At 43.4% G+C, this 20,620-nt stretch overlaps 1 protein-coding gene across 2 annotated transcripts; it reads left to right on the plus strand.

Annotated features, from left to right (window-relative positions):
• Positions 1–8,088: 8,088 nt before the first annotated feature.
• On the plus strand, positions 8,089–19,624 carry LOC124046145 (mitogen-activated protein kinase 14A-like). Of its 2 annotated transcripts, none has more exons than XM_046366216.1 (11): positions 8,089–8,583; positions 9,212–9,341; positions 9,756–9,814; positions 11,092–11,203; positions 11,619–11,648; positions 12,041–12,155; positions 12,308–12,379; positions 12,652–12,731; positions 12,904–12,982; positions 17,639–17,778; positions 19,478–19,624. In XM_046366216.1, exons 1-11 carry the CDS (start codon positions 8,465–8,467, stop codon positions 19,511–19,513), a joined length of 972 nt encoding a protein of 323 aa, XP_046222172.1. In that variant the 5' UTR covers positions 8,089–8,464; the 3' UTR covers positions 19,514–19,624. The 2 variants fall into 2 exon arrangements, with proteins under 2 accessions (XP_046222172.1, XP_046222173.1); XM_046366217.1 differs by lacking the exon at positions 19,478–19,624 and adding an exon at positions 17,968–19,332 and having other exon boundaries at positions 17,639–17,804.
• The last annotated feature ends 996 nt before the right edge of the window (positions 19,625–20,620 follow it).

Here is a 20,620-nt window from a genome sequence, read left to right on the forward strand (position 1 = left end):
TAGTCAGTTTTACGAGGGTATGTTTGGCAGCATGAGTGAATGCTGCTTTGTTGCGAAACAGGAAGCTGATTTTAGATTTAATTTTGGATTGGAGATGCTTAATGTGAGTCTGGAAGGAGAGTTTACAGTCTAACCAGACACCTATGTATTTTTTGTTGTCCACATATTCTAAGTCAGAACCATCCAGAGTGGTGATGCTGGACGGGCGGGCAGTAGCGATCCGTTGAAGAGCATGCATTTCATTTTTGTCTGAGAAGTAATTAGTGAACCAAGCAAGGCCGTCATTGAGAAACCAAGACTGTTGAGTCTGCCGATAAGAACGTGGTGATTGACAGAGTCGAAAGCCTTGGCCAGGTCGATGAATACGGCTGCACAGTATTGTCTTTTATCGATGGCGGTTATGATATCGTTTAGGACCTTGAGCGTGGCTGAGGTGCACCCATGACCAGCTCTGAAGCCAGATTGCATAGCGGAGAAGGAACGGTGGGATTCAAAATGGTCGGTGATCTGTTTGTTAACTTGGCTTTTGAAGACCTTGGAAAGGCAGGGTAGGATAGATATAGGTCTGTAACAGTTTGGGTCTAGAGTGTCTCCACTTTGAAGAGGGGGATGACCGTGGCAGCTCATACGATATGAAAGAGTGGTTGAACAGGCTAGTAATAGGCGTTGCAACAATTGAGGCTGATCATTTTAGAAAGAGAGGGTCCAGATGATCTAGCCCAGCTGATTTGTAGGGGTCCAGATTTTGCAACTCTTTCAGAACATCAGCTATCTGGATTTAGGTGAAGGGGAAATAGGGGATGTTTGGCTGTGGGGGTGCAGGGCTGTTGAACGGGGTTAATCTAGACGTTTCAGCTAATATAAACTGATTTGGAGGTATGGTAATGCAATACTACCTCAGGAAGATAACTGAAATTACAATTACAATGGTTTTCAATGAGGAACATTTGGAATTTAAATAAGAATTTGGTTTGCTTTCTGAATTGACTGGAATTTAAATGGAATTGACCCCAACCCTGGGGTGCATTCAGTTCGGATCAACATTGTACCGAACTACACGTTTTCCCAAAATGGTGCAAACTGTTCTTTTGAGGTATATTTACTCCCGTTTGGTGAGTGTGGCCTGATCAATATGGGTGTGACCATTTGAAATCGCAAAACTCATGCAGCACACCTCCTTACACAATCACCCTCTGGGCCATATCGTTCGCAAACTGTTTTTTTTAGTACAGTACCGTTTCCGTATTAATTAAACGATGAACACCACTCTGTCATATTGAATGCACCTCAGGTATGCCCAGGTATGGAGAGCATGTAGTCAAAGAGAGTAAACGACCCACTCCCAAATGGACCCCTAAGCCCTACACACTAATCTGAGAGGATTTTACAGGTGTAAGCAATATCCCACTGGGCACACAGTGGTGGAATCAACGTTGTTTCCATGTAATTTCAATGAAATGTACTGCTTCCTACAGTTATGGAATGTTTTTGCAGGAGAATAATTAATTTGCTGAGCCTTCCTGATGACCTGGATGGAATTATGTGATCCTCCTTAACCCATAGGAAGTCCCACCAAGTTGACTAAAATAGCTTTGGGGCGCTAGAGCTGTCTATCTCTGTCTATGGTATACATACAGGTTTAAAATCTCTGTGGTACAGTTATTACAGTTACATTATCACTGTAACACCTTGGAAAAATAATAATAATAATTGAAATAACTGATTGGATGTATAAAGTGCCTTTCCACCTACAGTCAATGCTCAAAGTTCAATAAAATGTGCCTACGGTGTTTAGATCTGCCTTTACGGAATTAGCCTATTGGTATGTTTTTATCTTAGCTGCTAATAAACGGACAAAACAAAAGACCCAACCAAAGATGGACATTTGAAAAATGGTTGTTTTGCATGTATGAACACGTTTTGCAATCTCACATGTCTCACAAAACTACTTTTCAGATAATCACACATTACATTGAAAAAATATATACTCAATGGAATCCAGCTTTATCTTTATCTATTCAGCTTTTTCCCATTTTACAGTGACCTGGACTCATTCAGGACCTCTTAAGGATTAGCCCCTTTTTTCAATTTTTGCCTAAAATGACATACCCAAATCTAACTGCCTGTAGCTCAGGCCCTGAAGCGCGGATATGCATATTCTTGGTATCATTTGAAAGCAAACACTTGGAAGTTTATGGAAATGTGAAATGAATGTAGTATAACACAATAGATCTGGTAAAAGATGATACAAAGAAAAAAACAACCGTTCGTTTGTATTTTGTTGTACCATCATCTTTGAAATCAAGAGAAAGGCCATAATGTATTATTCCAGCCCAGGTGCAATTTAGTGTATGTGCAAAGATTTAGACTGATCCAATGAACCATTGCATTCCTCTTCAACATTTTGTATCAAGACTGCCCAAATGTGCCTAATTTGTTTATTAATAACTTTTCATGTTCAATATTGTGCACGCTCCTCAAACAATAGCATGGTATTATTTCACTGTAATATCTACTGTAAATTGGACAGTGCAGTTAGATTAGCAAGAATTTAAGCTTTCTGCCAATATCAGAGACGGTATGTCTGTGTCCTGGGAAATGTTCTTGTTACTTACAACCTCATGCTAATCGCATTAGCCTACGTTAGCTCAACCGTCCCATGGAAGGGACACCGATCCCGAAGAAGTTTTTTAATAATGTAGTGGACTCTGAATTTTCTGCACTTTTTTTCATCCCACTTGACTAGAGGAATGTAATGTAGGCCTATTTGACAGTGTCACATCTGCTCCCGCTCCCCCTCTCAGGTGCTCGAGGTCACCAGTTCACTCATCATTACGCACGCCTGCCACCATCGTTACGCACACCTGCGTTTAATTATGGGACTCACCTGCACTCCATCATGTCATTTACCTCCCCTATATCTGTCACTTCCTCAGTTTAATTTCCGAGTCAGCATTGATGTTATGTTTCTCCTGTCCAGACGCTGTTCTTGTTATGTTTCATGTTTATTTATTCTTAAATGCACGCCCTGTACTTGCTTCTCGTCTCCAAGCATCTGTCGTTACAGCACCGTTACAGACGGAGTGCCCTGCAGTATGCTTGCTTTATGCCCAATACATCTGTCCCTCACTCTGGTTGCTGATCATTCAATCTGAGCATTCAAATGAGAAAATTTGAGCTAGCTTTGAATCATAAACTTTTTGTATTGAACAATATTTTTGCCAGGGGGGTCTATAGGATGCCCATGTTCCACTAATGGTAAGAACAAGATAGTGAATCTTAGTTAGTAAATCATTTAATGGGGTCAGACAAAGGTGGAGGCTCTTATAACGTATCTATGGTTTTTACAGTAGCCTTCAAGTTGTAATACACCCCACAGATACTAGTTACAGTTTTTGATTGGTCCATGGTTGGTAGTACAGAAAACTTAGATTATTACTATACTGTAAATGTGATCTGTGTGACTGCTTTACTCTGTCGGCAATATGTGCATGACTTTGACCTCTACAGAGACTGTTATGCAGGTGAGTGAGGACCCAAAAGCGATATAACGGAAACAGAGTCTTTTAATGTCCAAACAGGGAAAACATAAATCCTCAATCATTACAGGGGAAGTCCAAACAGGGAAAACACAAATCCTCTAGTTTAACAGGAGAGTCCCCCTTCTAGTTGTTGAGGAGAGTTGCAGGGCTAGCGGCAACAGACTGCAGGTCCCTTCGGGTAGGCGCGGGCCGTAGAGGATAGAGACACCTGCTCACACGTAGTATCTGATGACGAGGCAGAATACAACTGGACGGAACAAAAGCAAAGCAAACAGCAAACAAGAATCCGACAAGGACAGAAGCAGAAACAGAGAGAGAAATAGAGACTTAATCAGAGGGCAAAATAGGGGACAGGTGTGAAAGAGTAAACGAGGTCGTTAGGAGAATGAGGAACAGCTGGGAGCAGGAATGGAACGATAGAGAGAGAGAGGAATAGAGAAAGAGAAAGAAACCTAATAAGACCAGCAGGGGGAAACGAAGAGAAGAGAAAGCACAGGGACAAGACATGACAATACAATACATGACAGTACCCCCCCCCACTCACCGAGCGCCTCCTGGCGCACTCGAGGAGGAAACCTGGCGGCAACGGAGGAAATCATCGATCAGCGAACGGTCCAGCACGTCCCGAGATGGAACCCAACTCCTCTCCTCAGGACCGTAACGGGAAACGATGAAGAGGGAATCTAGTGCAATTACTATTATAAAAATGAGACACGGGTAGAGAACTGTAAGAGTTTGAGCAATCAGGACCAAACAGGCCAGGAGAGAAACAACTATGGACAGACTGAGACACAGCAAGGCTAAGACCAGGAACAGGACCAGGAGAGATGCGGTGGCTGGGGACAGACTGAGACACAGCAAGGCCAGGAGCAGGACTAGGAAGAGAGTTACCGGACTTAGTCTGCGCGCAGTCCGAACAAGCAGCCACGAAACGACGCGTATCACGCTCCTGAGTGGGCCACCAAAAACGCTGGCGAAAAGAAGCAAGCGTACCCCGAACGCCGAGGTGGCCGGCTGACTTGGCAGAGTGAGCCCACTGAAGAACGGCCAGACGAGTAGGAACGGGAACGAAAAGAAGGTTCCTAGGACAAGCGCGCGGAGAAGGAGTGTGAGTGAGTGCTTGCTTAACCTGCCTCTCAATTCTCCCCTTGGGGTCGGTGGAGGCTACTGAAGAACTGAAGAGACGGGATAAAGCATCAGGCTTGGTGTTCCTTGAGCCCGGACGATAAGAAATAACGAACTCGAAATGAGCGAAATACAGCGCCCAACGAGCCTGACGCGCATTAAGTCGTTTGGCAGAACGGATGTACTCAAGGTTCTTATGGTCAGTCCAAACGACAAAAGGAACGGTCGCCCCCTCCAACCACTGTCGCCATTCGCCTAGGGCTAAGCGGATGGCGAGCAGTTCGCGGTTAGCCACATCATAGTTACGTTCTGACGGCGACAGGCGATGAGAAAAAAACGCGCAAGGGTGGACCTTATCGGCAGAATGGGAGCGCTGGGACAGAATGGCTCCCACGCCCACCTCTAACGCGTCTACCTCGACAATGAACTGTTTAGTGACGTCAGGTGTAACAAGGATAGGAGCGGATGTAAAACGCTTCTTGAGGAGATCAAAAGCTCCCTGGGCGGAAACGGACCACTTAAAGCACGTCTTGACAGAAGTAAGGGCTGTGAGAGGAGCTGCCACTCGACCGAAATTACGAATGAAACGCCGATAGAAATTCGCGAAACCGAGAAAGCGCTGCAGTTCGACACGTGACTTAGGGACGGGCCAATCGCTGACAGCATGGACCCTAGCGGGATCCATCTGAATGCCTTCAGCGGAAATAACAGAACCGAGAAAAGTGACGGAGGAGACATGAAAAGCGCACTTCTCAGCCTTCACATAAAGACAATTCTCTAAAAGGCGCTGGAGGACACGTCGAACGTGCTGAACATGAATCTGGAGTGACGGTGAAAAAAATCAGGATCTCGTCAAGGTAAACAAAAACAAAAATGTTCAGCATTTCACTCAGTACATCATTCACTAATGCCTGAAAGACAGCTGGAACATTAGCGAGACCGAACGGCAGAACCCGGTATTCAAAATGCCCTAACGGAGTGTTAAACGCCGTTTTCCACTCGTCCCCCTCCCTGATGCGCACGAGATGGTAAGCGTTACGAAGGTCCAACTTAGTAAAGAACCTGGATCCCTGCAGAATCTCGAAAACTGAAGACATAAGGGGAAGCGGATAACGATTCTTAACCGTTATGTCATTCAGCCCTCGATAATCCACGCAGGAGCGCAGGGTCCCGTCCTCTTCCTTAACAAAAAAGAACCCCGCTTCGGCGGGAGAGGAGGAAGGGACCACGGTACCGGTGTCGAGAGCTACAGACAAATAATCTTCGAGAGCCTTACGTTCGGTAGCCGACAGAGAGTCTAGTCTACCCCGTGGGGGAGTAGTACCCGGAAGGAGATCAATACAACAATCATACGACAGGTGAGGAGGAAGGGAGGTGGCCCTGGACCGACTGAAGACCGTGCGCAGATCATGATATTCCTCCGGCACCCCTGTCAAATCACCAGGCTCCTCCTGTGAAGAGGGGGCAGAAGAAACAGGAGGAATAGCAGACACTAAACACTTAACATGACAAGAGACGTTCCAGGAGAGGATAGAATTACTAGACCAATTAATAGAAGGATTATGACACACTAGCCAGGAATGGCCCAAAACAACAGGTGTAAAAGGTGAACAAAAAAATCAAAAAAGAAATGGTTTCACTATGATTACCAGAGACAGTGAGGGTTAAAGGTAGCGTTTCACGCTGAATCCTGGGGAGAGGACTACCATCCAAGGCGAACATAGCCGTGGCCTCCCCTAACTGCCTGAGAGGAATGTCATGTTCCCGAGCCCAGGCTTCGTCCATAAAACAGCCCTCCTCCCCAGAGTCTATTAATGCACTGCAGGAAGCTGCCGAACCGGTCCAGCGTAGATGGACCGACAAGGTAGTACAGGAACTTGACGGAGAGACCAGAGTAGTAGCGCTCGCCAGTAGCCCTCCGCTTACTGATGAGCTCTGGCCTTTTACTGGACATGAAATGACAAAATGACCAGCGGAACCGCAATAGAGACAGAGGCGGTTGGTGATTCTCCGTTCCCTCTCCTTAGTCGAGATGCGAATACCCCCCAGCTGCATGGGCTCAACACCTGAGCCAGTAGGGGGAGATGGTAGAGATGCGGAGAGGGGGGACACTGTTAACGCGAGCTCTCTTCCATGAGCTCGGTGACGAAGATCTACCCGTCGTTCTATGCGAATGGCGAGTTCAATTAAAGAATCCACGCTGGAAGGAACCTCCCGGGAGAGAATCTCATCCTTAACCTCAGCGTGGAGACCCTCCAGAAAATGAGCGAGCAACGCCGGCTCGTTCCAGTCACTGGAGGCAGCAAGAGTGCGAAACTCTATAGAGTAATCCGTTATGGATCGATTACCTTGACATAGGGAAGACAGGGCCCAGGAAGCTTCTTTCCCAAAAACAGAACGATCAAAAACCCATATCATCTCCTCCTTAAAGTTCTGATACTGGTTAGTACACTCAGCCCTTGCCTCCCAGATAGCCGTGCCCCACTCACGAGCCCGTCCAGTAAGGAGAGATATGACGTAGGCGATACGAGCAGTACCCCTGGAGTACGTGTGGGGCTGGAGAGAGAACACTATATCACACTGGGTAAGGAACGAGCGACATTCAGTGGGCTCCCCAGAGTAACACGGTGGGTTATTAATTCTGGGCTCCGGAGACCCGGAAGCCCAGGAGGTAACTGGTGGATCGAGGCGGAGATTGTGAATATCCTCCGAGAGGCCGGAGACTTGGGCGGCCAGGGTCTCAACGGCATGTCGAGCAGCAGACAATTCCTGTTCGTGTCTGCCTAGCATCGCTCCCTGGAACTCGACGGCTGAGTAGAGAGAATCCGAAATCGCTGGGTCCATTCTTGGTCGGATTCTTCTGTTATGCAGGTGAGTGAGGACCCAAAAGCGATATAACGGAAACAGAGTCTTTTAATGTCCAAACAGGGAAAACATAAATCCTCAATCATTACAGGGGAAGTCCAAACAGGGAAAACACAAATCCTCTAGTTTAACAGGAGAGTCCCCCTTCTAGTTGTTGAGGAGAGTTGCAGGGCTAGCAGCAACAGACTGCAGGTCCCTTCGGGTAGGCGCGGGCCGTAGAGGATAGAGACACCTGCTCACACGTAGTATCTGATGAATGAGGCAGAATACAACTGGACGGAACAAAAGCAAAGCAAACAGCAAACAAGAATCCGACAAGGACAGAAGCAGAAACAGAGAGAGAAATAGAGACTTAATCAGAGGGCAAAATAGGGGACAGGTGTGAAAGAGTAAACGAGGTCGTTAGGAGAATGAGGAACAGCTGGGAGCAGGAATGGAACGATAGAGAGAGAGAGGAATAGAGAGAGAGAAAGAAACCTAATAAGACCAGCAGGGGGAAACGAAGAGAAGAGAAAGCACAGGGACAAGACATGACAATACAATACATGACAGAGACGTTTAGCAGGAACAAGAAGCACTATTAATACCAGATCTCACAAACCAACTCAATCCTGTTTTTTACACATCTGATCGAACAGAAGAGTAAGAGGAATTTGGCAGCTTTTTGCAGTATTTGGAATGGTGCTACAGAAAGAGCAGCAATATTTTGGGCTACTATACTAGTAGGCCTATGTATGCGTTTTATACAGAGCCTGCGACAGGTGAGTGTGTACAGTGCAGTGGGAATGCCATTTACATCACGTGAGGTGGGGTGGGGTCTCACAGTTGTAGGCTACCTCTGCTTACCTGTCATATCGAAACCTCAAGGCTATGAAAATTCACCAATAGGTACCACACTGGTTTGAACTAGATCGACATATTTTATTGACAAAATGGAATCGCCTGTGAAGACAGGTTTCCATAGACTGGAGATAAAGAAAACAACATGGGATGTTCCAGAGCAATATATCGCGCTGAAAGCAGTTGGCTCGGGCGCTTACGGGACAGTATGGTGAGTGAAGGGGCTTTGTGAAGGGGCAATTATTGGTAGTTTTCCGGGAATAACTTCTCGCCAAACCAGCATGCATTTTATACACTTTAAAATATAGAACATAAACAGAATAAGGGAACAACTTTACCTAAGCCTATAATTGTTTATTCATTTCTTATTAGTTACATACGCAAGATTTTACAATATTGGATATTGTGTCATATAAGCTTGTTGTTCCATTTTCTTCCCATAACAAAAGACTCAGGACACTGCTAACAGAGGCACTATTGCCTCAAGGAAATTAGCCAATTAAAGCAGGTCTCGAGATGAGACTAATTATTCACTCCCAACCTGGAGCGAGCCCCATATTAACAGATCTTGAAACCCAGTTTTACCTCTGCCAGATATCGGTAATATAGAATGAACACACAAGCATCTGAAATGTTATTTGTAGTACTACTTATAACAATTCGTTCAAACTGACATGATAGCTACTCAAAGATTCTGTACCCTTTGATCTATACTGACTTGAAGTATCACTACTGGCATTGAGAGTAACCATTCTATAGCCCCCTTGTCTATATTCTGTGGCAAAATTATTCTATCCAACACAAATGTTATTTGACTTTGAACTTGTTTTATTCATTAGTTCTGCTATTGACCAGCAGACTAAGGAGAAGGTGGCCATAAAGAAGCTCTATCGTCCCTTTCAGTCCCTAATCCACGCTCAACGGGCCTACCGTGAACTAAGACTGTTACGCCATATCCAGCATGACAATGTAAGTCCTTATTACCTACTATAATAGTGGACATCTGAGATACACTCCCCTGGACAGAGATTCCAGACACTCAAACATGAAAAGCCATCACAACGCAGTAATTGTCATTCATTCTACTTCACCTCAGGATCATTTGTAGTTTTAAACAAATCTGTATGTTGAATATCAGTCACCCAAAGACGTCCAGTTTTATTCCTTTGCCTCCTTCCTATGTTTCTGTTTGGCGGAGAGGAATAGCCCCTGTTATGGGCCAGTGTTTTCACTCAACATATTCACAGAGCACTTGTACTTCCTCAGGCCTACTTGTACTACTGGCGATGAATGAGTATTACTGCAATGTATATGTTTGTGTGGTCCCTTTTTGTAGGAATAAACTGTTCATTACTTTCCTTCTTCCTGTTGTTTTCCTTAAAGGTGATCAGCCTCCTCGATGTCTTCACACCTGATTTCTCCCTGGAGAAATTCCAGACGTTGTAAGTGGGGAGCTGTGAACCACATTCCTCTGCCAGTTGTCACAGCTTGTTGAGACAGGCTGCTGAGAGTGTATCATGAAGTTTGTACATGTGTGTGTACTTGTTTTCCTACATTATTAGGACCCCAATGTCCTCAAATTTAAACCGAATGTTCTCAATTTGTTCAAATGCTATTTTAAATTTAAGGATTAGGTTTTGGGATTAAGGTCAGGTTCAGGGTTTTTCAGGTTAAGTTTATAGGGTTAGGTTAGGGTTAGGTTAGGGGTTAGGGAAAATACGATTTTTAATTGTCAAACATTTTTACACTCCAAAACAAAGCTGTGTGTGTGTGCAGGTTTATTCATGTTTGTTTGTGCTTACTTCGCCTTCGCTCCTTTGTATGTGCTTGTGTATGTGATATAATCTGTTAGCTGAGTTAAAACATATATTTTATGTCTGTGTATGATAGTGTATGATATTACCAGCATTTTTGTTATGTAATCATTTTATACAGTTGTAATGCTTAGTTTGAGGAGGTAGCTTTAGTACATGACGTATTGTATCATTCCCTTTCCCTACTTTATTTCTCTGTCACAGTTACATGGTAACACTGTTTGTATCTGACTTCTCATCTCTCCTCCATGTCACAGTTACATGGTAACACTGTTTGTATCTGACTTCCCATCTCTCTCCTCCATGTTACAGTTACATGGTAACACTGTTTATATCTGACTTCTCATCTCTCTCCTCCATGTTACAGTTACATGGTAACACTGTTTGTATCTGACTTCTCATCTCTCCTCCATGTCACAGCTACATGGTAACACTGTTTACATCTGACTTCCCATCTCTCCTCCATGTTACAGTTACATGGTAACACTGTTTGCATCTGACTTCTCATCTCTCTCCTCCATGTTACAGTTACATGGTAACACTGTTTGTATCTGACTTCCCATCTCTCCTCCATGTTACAGTTACATGGTAACACTGTTTGCATCTGACTTCTCATCTCTCTCCTCCATGTTACAGTTACATGGTAACACTGTTTGTATCTGACTTCTCATCTCTCTCCTCCATGTTACAGTTACATGGTAACACTGTTTGTATCTGACTTCTCATCTCTCCTCCATGTCACAGTTACATGGTAACACTGTTTACATCTGACTTCCCATCTCTCTCCTCCATGTTACAGTTACATGGTAACACTGTTTGTATCTGACTTCTCATCTCTCCTCCATGTTACAGTTACATGGTAACACTGTTTACATCTGACTTCCCATCTCTCCTCCATGTTACAGTTACATGGTAATGCCCTTTGTGGCTCAGGACCTCGGTCGCATCATGAAGAGCAGGAGACTGACCGATCGCATCATCGTTTACCTCTTCTACCAGCTGCTACGTGGCCTGAAGGTGTTCACCATTACTAAGAAATCATTGTATTAGATGGGGTGGCAGGTAGCCTAGCCGTCAGAGAGGGGTGCTGGCAAATGGATGGTTGCCATTTTGAATCCCCGATCTGTGAGGAAAAGGTTATCCATCTGGAAATGAGTTGGCAACCGAAGGTTTGCTGGTATCAAATCCTAGATGCCTTTGCCTGCCGTTGTGCCCTTGAGCAATGCACTTAAACCACCCCAAAACAACTGCTCCATAGGCGCCCAGTGTGGCACACCCCTGCTCTGACCTCTCAACCTGTATATGCGTGTATCTTTCAGAAGGGACGGGATAAAGCGGAAGTCAAATTTTGGTTGGACCTTGATCTTAATCTTAAATCGTAATCTTATATTCACCTGAAGATAATGTTTCTTTACATTTTTCTCTCCCTTAGTATATCCATTCTGCAGGGATCATCCATCGGGTTTGTATTAGGTTCTTATGAATATACATGAAATACATTTCTAAGTACATTTGAGTGGCCAGATCATATAAGATCCTATGTTTGTTTTTTAAAATGTATTCTTCAGGACCTAAAACCTGGTAACCTTGCTGTGAATGAGAACTGTGAATTAAAGGTAATTAAGAATTTGGCAAAATTCTTGAATTATTAATTGTTTAATGATACTGAACCTTTTATTGTAAAACCTTCAGACAGTAAGATAAACATAATGTACTTGATTTAGGAAGACAACACACTGGTGTTTAATGACTACACTTTATTGTTTGATTGTTGTGGTTACGTATTAGCCTCTCTTTTTATAAGCTTCGATTGACTTTTCTTTCACATTCCCTCGCTTTCTCTTTCTATCTCAGATCCTAGACTTTGGTCTAGCAAGACATGCAGAGAGTGAGATGACAGGCTATGTGGTGACACGCTGGTACAGGTCACCTGAGGTCATCTTCAACTGGATGCACTATAGCCAATCAGGTGACCTGTCACCAACACACAATAAATACCTTTTCATTTATTTGGGCTTCACATTACATGCACTGCACTTCTGGGGTGATCTTAATTTTGTACTATTGGTTCAGCTGTAGCTCATGTGTTATTTATTCTGTGTGTGTCTGTCACACTCTCAGTGGACTTGTGGTCTGCTGGCTGCATCCTGGCTGAGATGATCACAGGCCAGGTTCTTTTCCCAGGCAGTGACAGTATCCTCTCAAGTTTCCTCTTAACACCTGTATAACTCACTAAGTTTACATCAACACAAAAACATATATTCTGTACCCCATTCCTTTGTATATGACTGATGTACGTATCATGTAGTTATCTCATTAATTAGTTATCATTCTGCAGTTGCACAAGGGACAACACCAATCATGTCGCAGACTGTTCACTGATCAGTGCTCTAAGTATTTTGCTTGTAGTGGTTTCTACTGTCTGCCTTGTGTGTCCCTACACAATCCTTGACCATCCTGTTCAGGCATTGACCAGCTGAAGAAGATCCTCAACGTTACAGGAACACCACTATCCTCCCTGGTGCAGAAGATGCAGAGCAAAGATGTAGGCCTACTGTCATCTCAATATAATGGCAAATTGTTCAGCTCGCAACTATTCAACGTAGCTTGGTGTTGAAATCAGAAGTATGCTCACTATGGTGGTAACTTGTAAGAAAAAGGAGATAACGTTGAAAAACTGCAGTTGACAGTTGAACATTGTTGGTATTGTCTTGCAGGCTCGCTCATATGTACAGAGTCTCCCTATCCAAAAGAAGAAAAACTTCAAGGAGGTCTTTCGCTCCTTGCATGTAAACGGTGAGTTGGTCTATTATCACTGTGCTAATGTTACGTCCTGCAAGGTGGTTATGAATATCTCAGTTTTCCTACTTTGTATCGAGAACAGTTGAGGGCTGGCTTGACTCTGTATTCCCTGCACCACTTCCTAATGCCTTCCTTTCACTGTGTAAGGGAATACCCCCCTGTATTGGGCAAAAATGAATGGCATGTCATTAGCATCGGACAAACCATATACACATTGTCCAATACCACCCAATTCGGCGTTGATTCATGCAAAGTGTATTGCAAATGCCATATGGCAATTGCCAATTGTAACACTTTAAAAATCCAACAGGTGGCGAATCCGCTCCACCATGGTTTTTCATATTGGAAATGTAACCCAAGTCAACATCCAAAAGCAAAATTTTGAAAAAATGATTTTTTGGTCAAAAACTTATCACCCCTTAAAAAAGTGCTTTCTGGACCGTTTTTCGAAATTCTTTCGATTTTTTTTGTCAATTACACATGTGTAAGAACTGTATGAATATACCTTTGTCCAATTTTATTATCATATTTATTTATTTATTTTACATGCGCATAAGTAATATGTTTTGTCCATTTTCAATATGATTTCATAGGAAGTCAAAAGTCAAAAGTCAAAAATGTCAAAATAAAAATAAAAACTTCACACACCCTTAAAAAAGTGCTTTCTGGACCGTTTTTCGAAATTCTTTCGATTTTTTTTGTCAATTACACATGTGTAAGAACTGTATGAATACACTTTTGTCCATTTTTATTATCATATTTTTTTTTTTACATGCGCATAAGTAATATGTTTTGTCCATTTTCAATATGATTTGATAGGAAGTCAAAAGTCAAAGTCAAAAGTCACTTTTTTGGGGTGCCAAATGCCATAAGAAATTTGACATGCTCAAAAATCCTGCAGAAATGGAAAATTGACTGGCCTGATGAACACAGAATGGCCTGGCAGTGATAGTTGCTCCTTTCCATCGCTCGTTGTGTTGACTTCATCATGTCCATTTTGTGATGTTTTTTCACTGTTGAATCATATTGCAAGTGCACGTGCACGAATCCCAAGTTTCGGCTCGATCGGTAATTCGGTGTCTGAGCAAAACCCTAATTGGTGCTGAAAATCCACTTTTTTCCATGCCTAGCTATGGGGTCCTTGAATGAGCTATCGGACAGAAACGTTGGGGTCCGTCTCTATGGGCCGAGCCGGTTTCAATGCACCTAGTCTTGTGTCTCTGAGACTTTTCTAAATGTCGTCATTTTTTCGTAATGGTCAAAATGAATTGAAGTCATTGCAAATGTACGAGGCTGTTTCTCGGTCCGAGAACCTTCTAGAGCCACCTAACTCACCACGCACTATCGACCTGAGGTCTAGAACAGGTTTCTAAAGTTTCGGAACTCTAGGTCTGAAGGTTCTTTTTTAACTCGAACAAAGCTAACTATTGCAGGCACTGTCAGTCTCTTCGCACCCCAATACGTCCCTCCTTACAAGTTGTGTGTCTGTGTGATTTAGTTTTCCTTTGAAATTTTATGGGAAAAATGACTGATTTACAGTTCATGGGGGTTGCCTAATCACACATATGAAGATTTGGACAGATCTGACTCTTTTAACCCTTCGAAACAGCTCCTGAGACACCAATTATGGCACTTCCGGTTGGCACAGGAAGCTATAAGTCAACACATATCCTCATTGGGATATGCTTTTACAGAATCCTGAGTTTTAAGTCTTTACGTTAAGAATTGACTGATTTACACAGGGTTGAATGCACTATGTCTATCAAACTGCAGGCAGGGTATGGATATACACTTTTAGGGTGATTTTAACCACTTCCGGTTGGTCCAGGAAGCTTAGAATCAACACAGGTAGACCTCATACTGGCCTGATGGACTGTTACCAAAGACAGGTTCATACGGCATTCATAACCCATATAGGCTTCAGGTTGAATTTAGGGGTGCAGGCAATGTATTCATATGGGGAGAGAAGTCAATGCAAACTCTTTGAAGTAAACACCTTCTTTTAACTGTTAAGGGTTAATGCCACACGGTCAAGGTTAGGCTTGCACGGATCGGGAGGACCTTAGGAACGTACCTGAGATCGAATTGTGCTTCTCACCCTAACGGTTCTCTCTCTGTCACCCAAAAGCAAATGACGTTGTGGGGCAGGCTTCATTTTGGGCCTACTTTTCTAATGGTCGCTGCGCTTAGACCGAGCGAGCTACGGTCAAGTGGGATATCTCGTTGAACTCGGCACGGCCTATAGATTATGTTTATGCCATTGCCTGCTCTCTGTGTCTTTGAGCACCGCACTTTTTCATTCCATCCTTGCTGTGTGTGTGTGTGTGTGAGAGCTTTTCTTTGACATCTGCTGGGAGAAATGACTGATTTACAGTTTAGGAGGGTTACCTAGTCACACATATGAAGTTTTGGAGAGATGTGACTTTTCTAACCCTTCAAAACAGACAGTGTGACCCAATTAAAGGCATTTCCGGTTGGCACAGGAAGCTATAAGTAAACACCTGTCTTGACTGAGGTAGCCTCTCATAGAATCCTGAGTTTTACGTCTTTTAGTTAAGAATTGACTGATCTACACAGGGTTGAATGTAGTCATTTTCACCTTTGAAGGTTATGTACATCAAAACACCTTTTGGGTCAATTTAGCCACTTCCGGTTGCTCCAGGTAGCTTAGAATCGACACAGGTAGACCTCATAGTGGTCTGATGGACTGTCATAGAAGACAGGTTCATAAGGCATTCATAACCCACATAGGCTTCAGGTTGAATTTAGAGGTGCAGGCAATGTATTCCTATGGGGAGAGAAGTCAATGCAATCTGTTTGATGTAAACACCTCATTTTAAATGGTAAGGGTTAATGCCACATGGTCAAGGTTAGGCTTGCACGGATCGGGAGGACCTCAGGTACGTTCCTGAGGTCGAATGTGCTTCTCACCTTAAAGGTTCTCTCACTGTCACCCAAAAGCAAATGACATTGAGGGCCAGCCTTCATTTTGGGCCTACTTTTCTAATGGTCGTTGTGCTTAGACCGAGCGAGCTACGGTCAAGCGAGGCAGCTTGTTGAGCTCGGCACGGCCTAGAGAATATGGAAATGCCATTGTAGGCTTTGTGTGTCTTTAAGCACCGCACTTTGTCACTCCATCCTTGCTGTGTGTGTGTTTCTCTGTGTGTGTGTGAGAGAGAGCTTTTCTTTGACATCTGTTGGGAGAAATGACTGACTTACAGTTTATGGGGGTTGCCTAATCACACATATGAAGTTTTGAAAAGATCTGACCTTTTTAACCCTTGGAAACTGCCACTGTGACACCATTTAAGACACTTCCGGTTGGCACAGGAAGCTATAAATAAACTCATATCCTGATTGGGGTATGCCTTTACAGAATCCTGAGTTTTAAGTCTTTACGTTAAGAACTGAGTTATTTACGGAGGATTTAGTGAGTGTGTGTTATTTCAGAAAATCATAGAAAATCACAGAAATCTCGCAGAGCTCCGCAGCACACTTTAAAAAGATTCGTAAGAACACCCTGCAACTGGATCTGTAACCGTTGAAAAAAAAACACCTATCCGTGAACATCACCAATCTGTCATTGTACGATTTCTCTTAAATGACGATAGATAAATGGCTGGTTCTTTTTTATTGATACCGGAGGCTCCTTGACTTTGACGTGAAGTGGAAAAATAATTTCTCTATTTTCATTTTGGACCTTTAATCCCAGATAAATGGCCATAACTCAAAAACCGTTGAGGCCTAGACACCATCTTGTTCGGGGCCAACTGCCCATTATGTCAAACCTATGCTCACCGAGTTTCGGCTTCAAAATATTTTCCGTTTTCGAGATAAGGCCCCGTCGTGAATCGTGATGTTTTGTCCAATAGCAATATGATTGCTTATGCCCTCTTGTGGGAATTTCCGGGACAGCGGAAAAATGACCAAAATGTGATTATTTTTGTAAAACGGAAACCGAATGTCCGACAAAGTTCATTTGATGACTTCCCGGTAGGTCCGGCCCTGCCGCTCGGCCTGACGCCGTCCGCAAATTTTACAAACATTTTCGGACGTCTAGTAAGGGACCGTACATTTGCAATATGGACTTTCTCACTAACCATCCCTTAAGGTATGTAATACTTATCTATCCCCCCCTCTCTCTCTCTCTCTCTCTCTCTCTCTCTCTCTCTCTCTCTCTCTCTCTCTCTCTCTCTCTCTCTCTCTCTCTCTCTCACTCTCTCTAGAATCTCTCTCTCTCTCTCTCCCTCTCTCACTTCCCCTCTCTCTCTCTCTTGACTCTCTCTCTCTCTCTCTCTCTCTCTCTCTCTCTCTCTCTCTCTCTCTCTCTCTCTCTCTCTCTCTCTCTCTCTCTCTCTCACTCCTCTCTCTCTCTCTCTTTCTCTCTTCTCTCTCTCTCTCTCTCTCTCTCTCTCTCTCTCTCTCTCTCTCTCTCTCTCTCTCCCTCTCTCACTTCCCCTCTCTCTCTCTCTCTCTCTCTCTCTCTCCTCTCTCTCTCTCTCTCTCTCTCTCTCTCTCTCTCTCTCTCTCTCTCTCTCTCTCTCCCTCTCTCTCTCTCTCTCTCTCTCTCTCTCTCTCTCTCTCTCTCTCTCTCTCTTTCTCTCTCTCTCTCTCTCTCTCTCTCTCTGTCCTGTGTGTTCCTCTGTCCAGCGGTGAATCTACTGGAGAACGTGCTGCTGCTGGACCCAGAGACCAGGATGACGGCTAAAGAGGGCCTCTCACACCCCTACCTGGCTGAGTTCCATGACCCAGAATCTGAACCCGACTCCCCGACATACGACGACTCCTTTGAAAGCCTGGAGCTTGAAGTGGAGTAGTGAGTGTATCTTCTCTATGATTTATCCTGAATTTCTCACGATTCTTGGAGACTTACAGTTAAAGTTCTGCAAAGTTTCCCTTTCAGGATTTGATATTTTAAAATACTATATGGTGTGATTCCTGTGATACAATTCTAAAATGCTTTGATTTTTCCTGTTAAGGTCTGATCCACATGGAGATTATGGCTTTCGACCCCAGTAACCCCAGTGCAACTGCATTGTAGTGGACAGACGCCACAGAGCACTGGCTCCCCCCAGTTTTTGAACCATGGAGTTTAGCATATGAACTGCATGACAAACTAAAATAACATGTTATCACATGTTATAAAAAGTTTGCGTATCACATTTCACAACATGGTCTATGACTTTATGAAATTTCATACTGTATGTCAGAATTGTTATGGAATCCTCATATTTAAAGGGAAGGTCATACACACTTCACAAAAGGTGCTATCGAGAACCTAAAAGCGTTCTTCGGCTGTCCCCATAGGAGAACCCTTTGAAGAAATATTTTTGGTATAACCCTTTTTGATAGAGGCCTCTAGTGGCTGAAAGGCTGTATTAGCATGGTCAGCGCCATTGAGTACTTCCACTATTTTAATGTAGTCAACTGGGTGGGACTTTCAACATCATTGGCTGATCCCTCTTGGATGACCCTTTTGAATCCATGTCCAACCGGGTCATCAGGAGGGATCAGCCATTCGTGGATAAGAGAATTCACATAGACGCTATAATGGCACAGATACAAAAGTGAATCCTCTATCGGTCTCCTATGGTCGAACCCTATTGGGTTCCATGTAGTGCAGGCTTGTGCTCTCAGACGCCTGGAGTTGGAAGACAGAGAACAATGCAAAAGGACTAGTCAGCCCTTCCCCCACCGAGGGGCCAAAATGTTTCTCTCTGTTACAGTATTAACTATTGGATGTGATATAATAATACTATAGTATCCATGTCCTGTATCTATCTGAAACTTGTTCACTGAGAATAACTGATATATACACGTGTATATGTATGTATGATCTCTGTGGTTACTTGTATCTGTATAGGGTGAACTCAAATTACGCTCAGCGGTGCTATCGTCCTCTCAGGAATTCTGTCTCATTTACAGTGGTCCAATCCGCTACACAAGCATTTAGATGTTGTGACATCCTGTGTAGATTGGGCCTTTGTGGTCAGGTTACACTGTAAACCTGGTATCATTTGATTGGTCAATGGTGGTTGGTCTTGGGTTGAAAGGTTACACCTTCAGATGTTATAAATGGAATTACATGGCTTTGTTCTCTCTCTTATCCTGTTTCCAGCCATGGAGGAAGGTTGTATGATCAATTCTACTTTCCTAGGCTTCTATTCTTCTCTGGCCTAGTAAGCATCTCTTTGTACATGCTTTGTCTCTCAAGTTAACCTTAGGATCTATATGCCTAGAATTTTGCTTTGTTCATGTCAGTATTGCCTTGTAACTTAAGCTTTATGCCTTGTATGTGAACCTGTTTGTTTTTTAACAAAGTTATTAAATAATACTCGCTTTGATATTCGCTTCTCATGACCATTCATTGCTCTTAGTCTGCTAAATGGATAATACTTGACGGCACATGGTTCAACTGTCGTCTCTTGCATATTGCTAATCGTCTTAACGGAGTCGGATAAACATGTGAGGTATTTACAATATGTGACCGACCAGCTCAAATCGGTCTCATGTAACAGAATTTGAAATGGTGTTTTTTTTACATTGGATTAAAGTAGAGACTCAGAGCTACAAAATGGTATATCATACTGTACTGTTGAGGAACAATGGGAATGTTATTCTGCTTTGAAAGTTGATAAACTTGTAAACTCACTTTTGAGAAAATGGCCTTTGAATGTTTTGGTACTACTACTGGAGAGCCCTTCTTTGTTTGCACCCATTAAGCATCGTTCACACCCTCTTAAGCTTTAGCCCCACCCATCTCTTTAAGGGTTGGTCCGAGTGCTCTGTACTAACAACAGCAGTCAAGCACCCAAGCTAACTTGCTAGCTACTTCCAGACACAAATGAGAGAACAGCTCACTGAAAATCACTTGCCCGAGCAGAGCTGATTAGGCTGTTATATTACCCATAGTGATGCTGACTGCAACTGTGCTGTCAGATTGTAAATTCCAGAGCGTTCAGAGTGCACACTGGATGCTCTGGCTGATGAGTAGGGTTGATTCTAACGTTCTGTTCTCACAACGGCAGTCAAGCACTCAAGCTAACTAGCTAACATTGGCTAGCTTGCTAGCTACTTCCAGACACAAATGAGAAAACACCCTACTTGAACCATTTTACTCACCCTATCAGAAATGGTTAGGCTGTTTTCATGTTATCCAGAGCATTGGTGACTGTAACTGTGCTGCTGGCAACAATTTAATTACGCTTTTTGCCACATTTACTGACACCGGTCATATTCATTGGGTGTTGAGCGTTCGTAAATTCATCAGTTATTCTGCGCTCTGGCACACTCAGATGAGTCTTTTGTTAATAATTATCCTCTTAAGGATCCGCCCCAATTTTTGCCTAAAATTACATTCCCAAATCTAACTGCCTGTAGCTGGCCACTAGATTATATTTTACCAGATCTAATATGTTATATTCTCCTACATTCATTTCACATTTCCACAAACTTCAAAGTTTTTCCTTTCAAATGGTTTCAAGAATATGCATATCCTAGATTCAGGTCCTGAGCTCAGGCAGTTAGATTGGGGTATGTCATTTTAGGCAAAAATTGAAAAAGAGGGGTGGATCCTTAAGAGGTTTTAAGAACAAATTATTATTTACAAATACGGCCTACCCCGGGCCAAAC

This window comes from Oncorhynchus gorbuscha, linkage group LG10 (assembly GCF_021184085.1).
Source record: "Oncorhynchus gorbuscha isolate QuinsamMale2020 ecotype Even-year linkage group LG10, OgorEven_v1.0, whole genome shotgun sequence".
Classification (NCBI taxonomy): domain Eukaryota; kingdom Metazoa; phylum Chordata; class Actinopteri; order Salmoniformes; family Salmonidae; genus Oncorhynchus; species Oncorhynchus gorbuscha.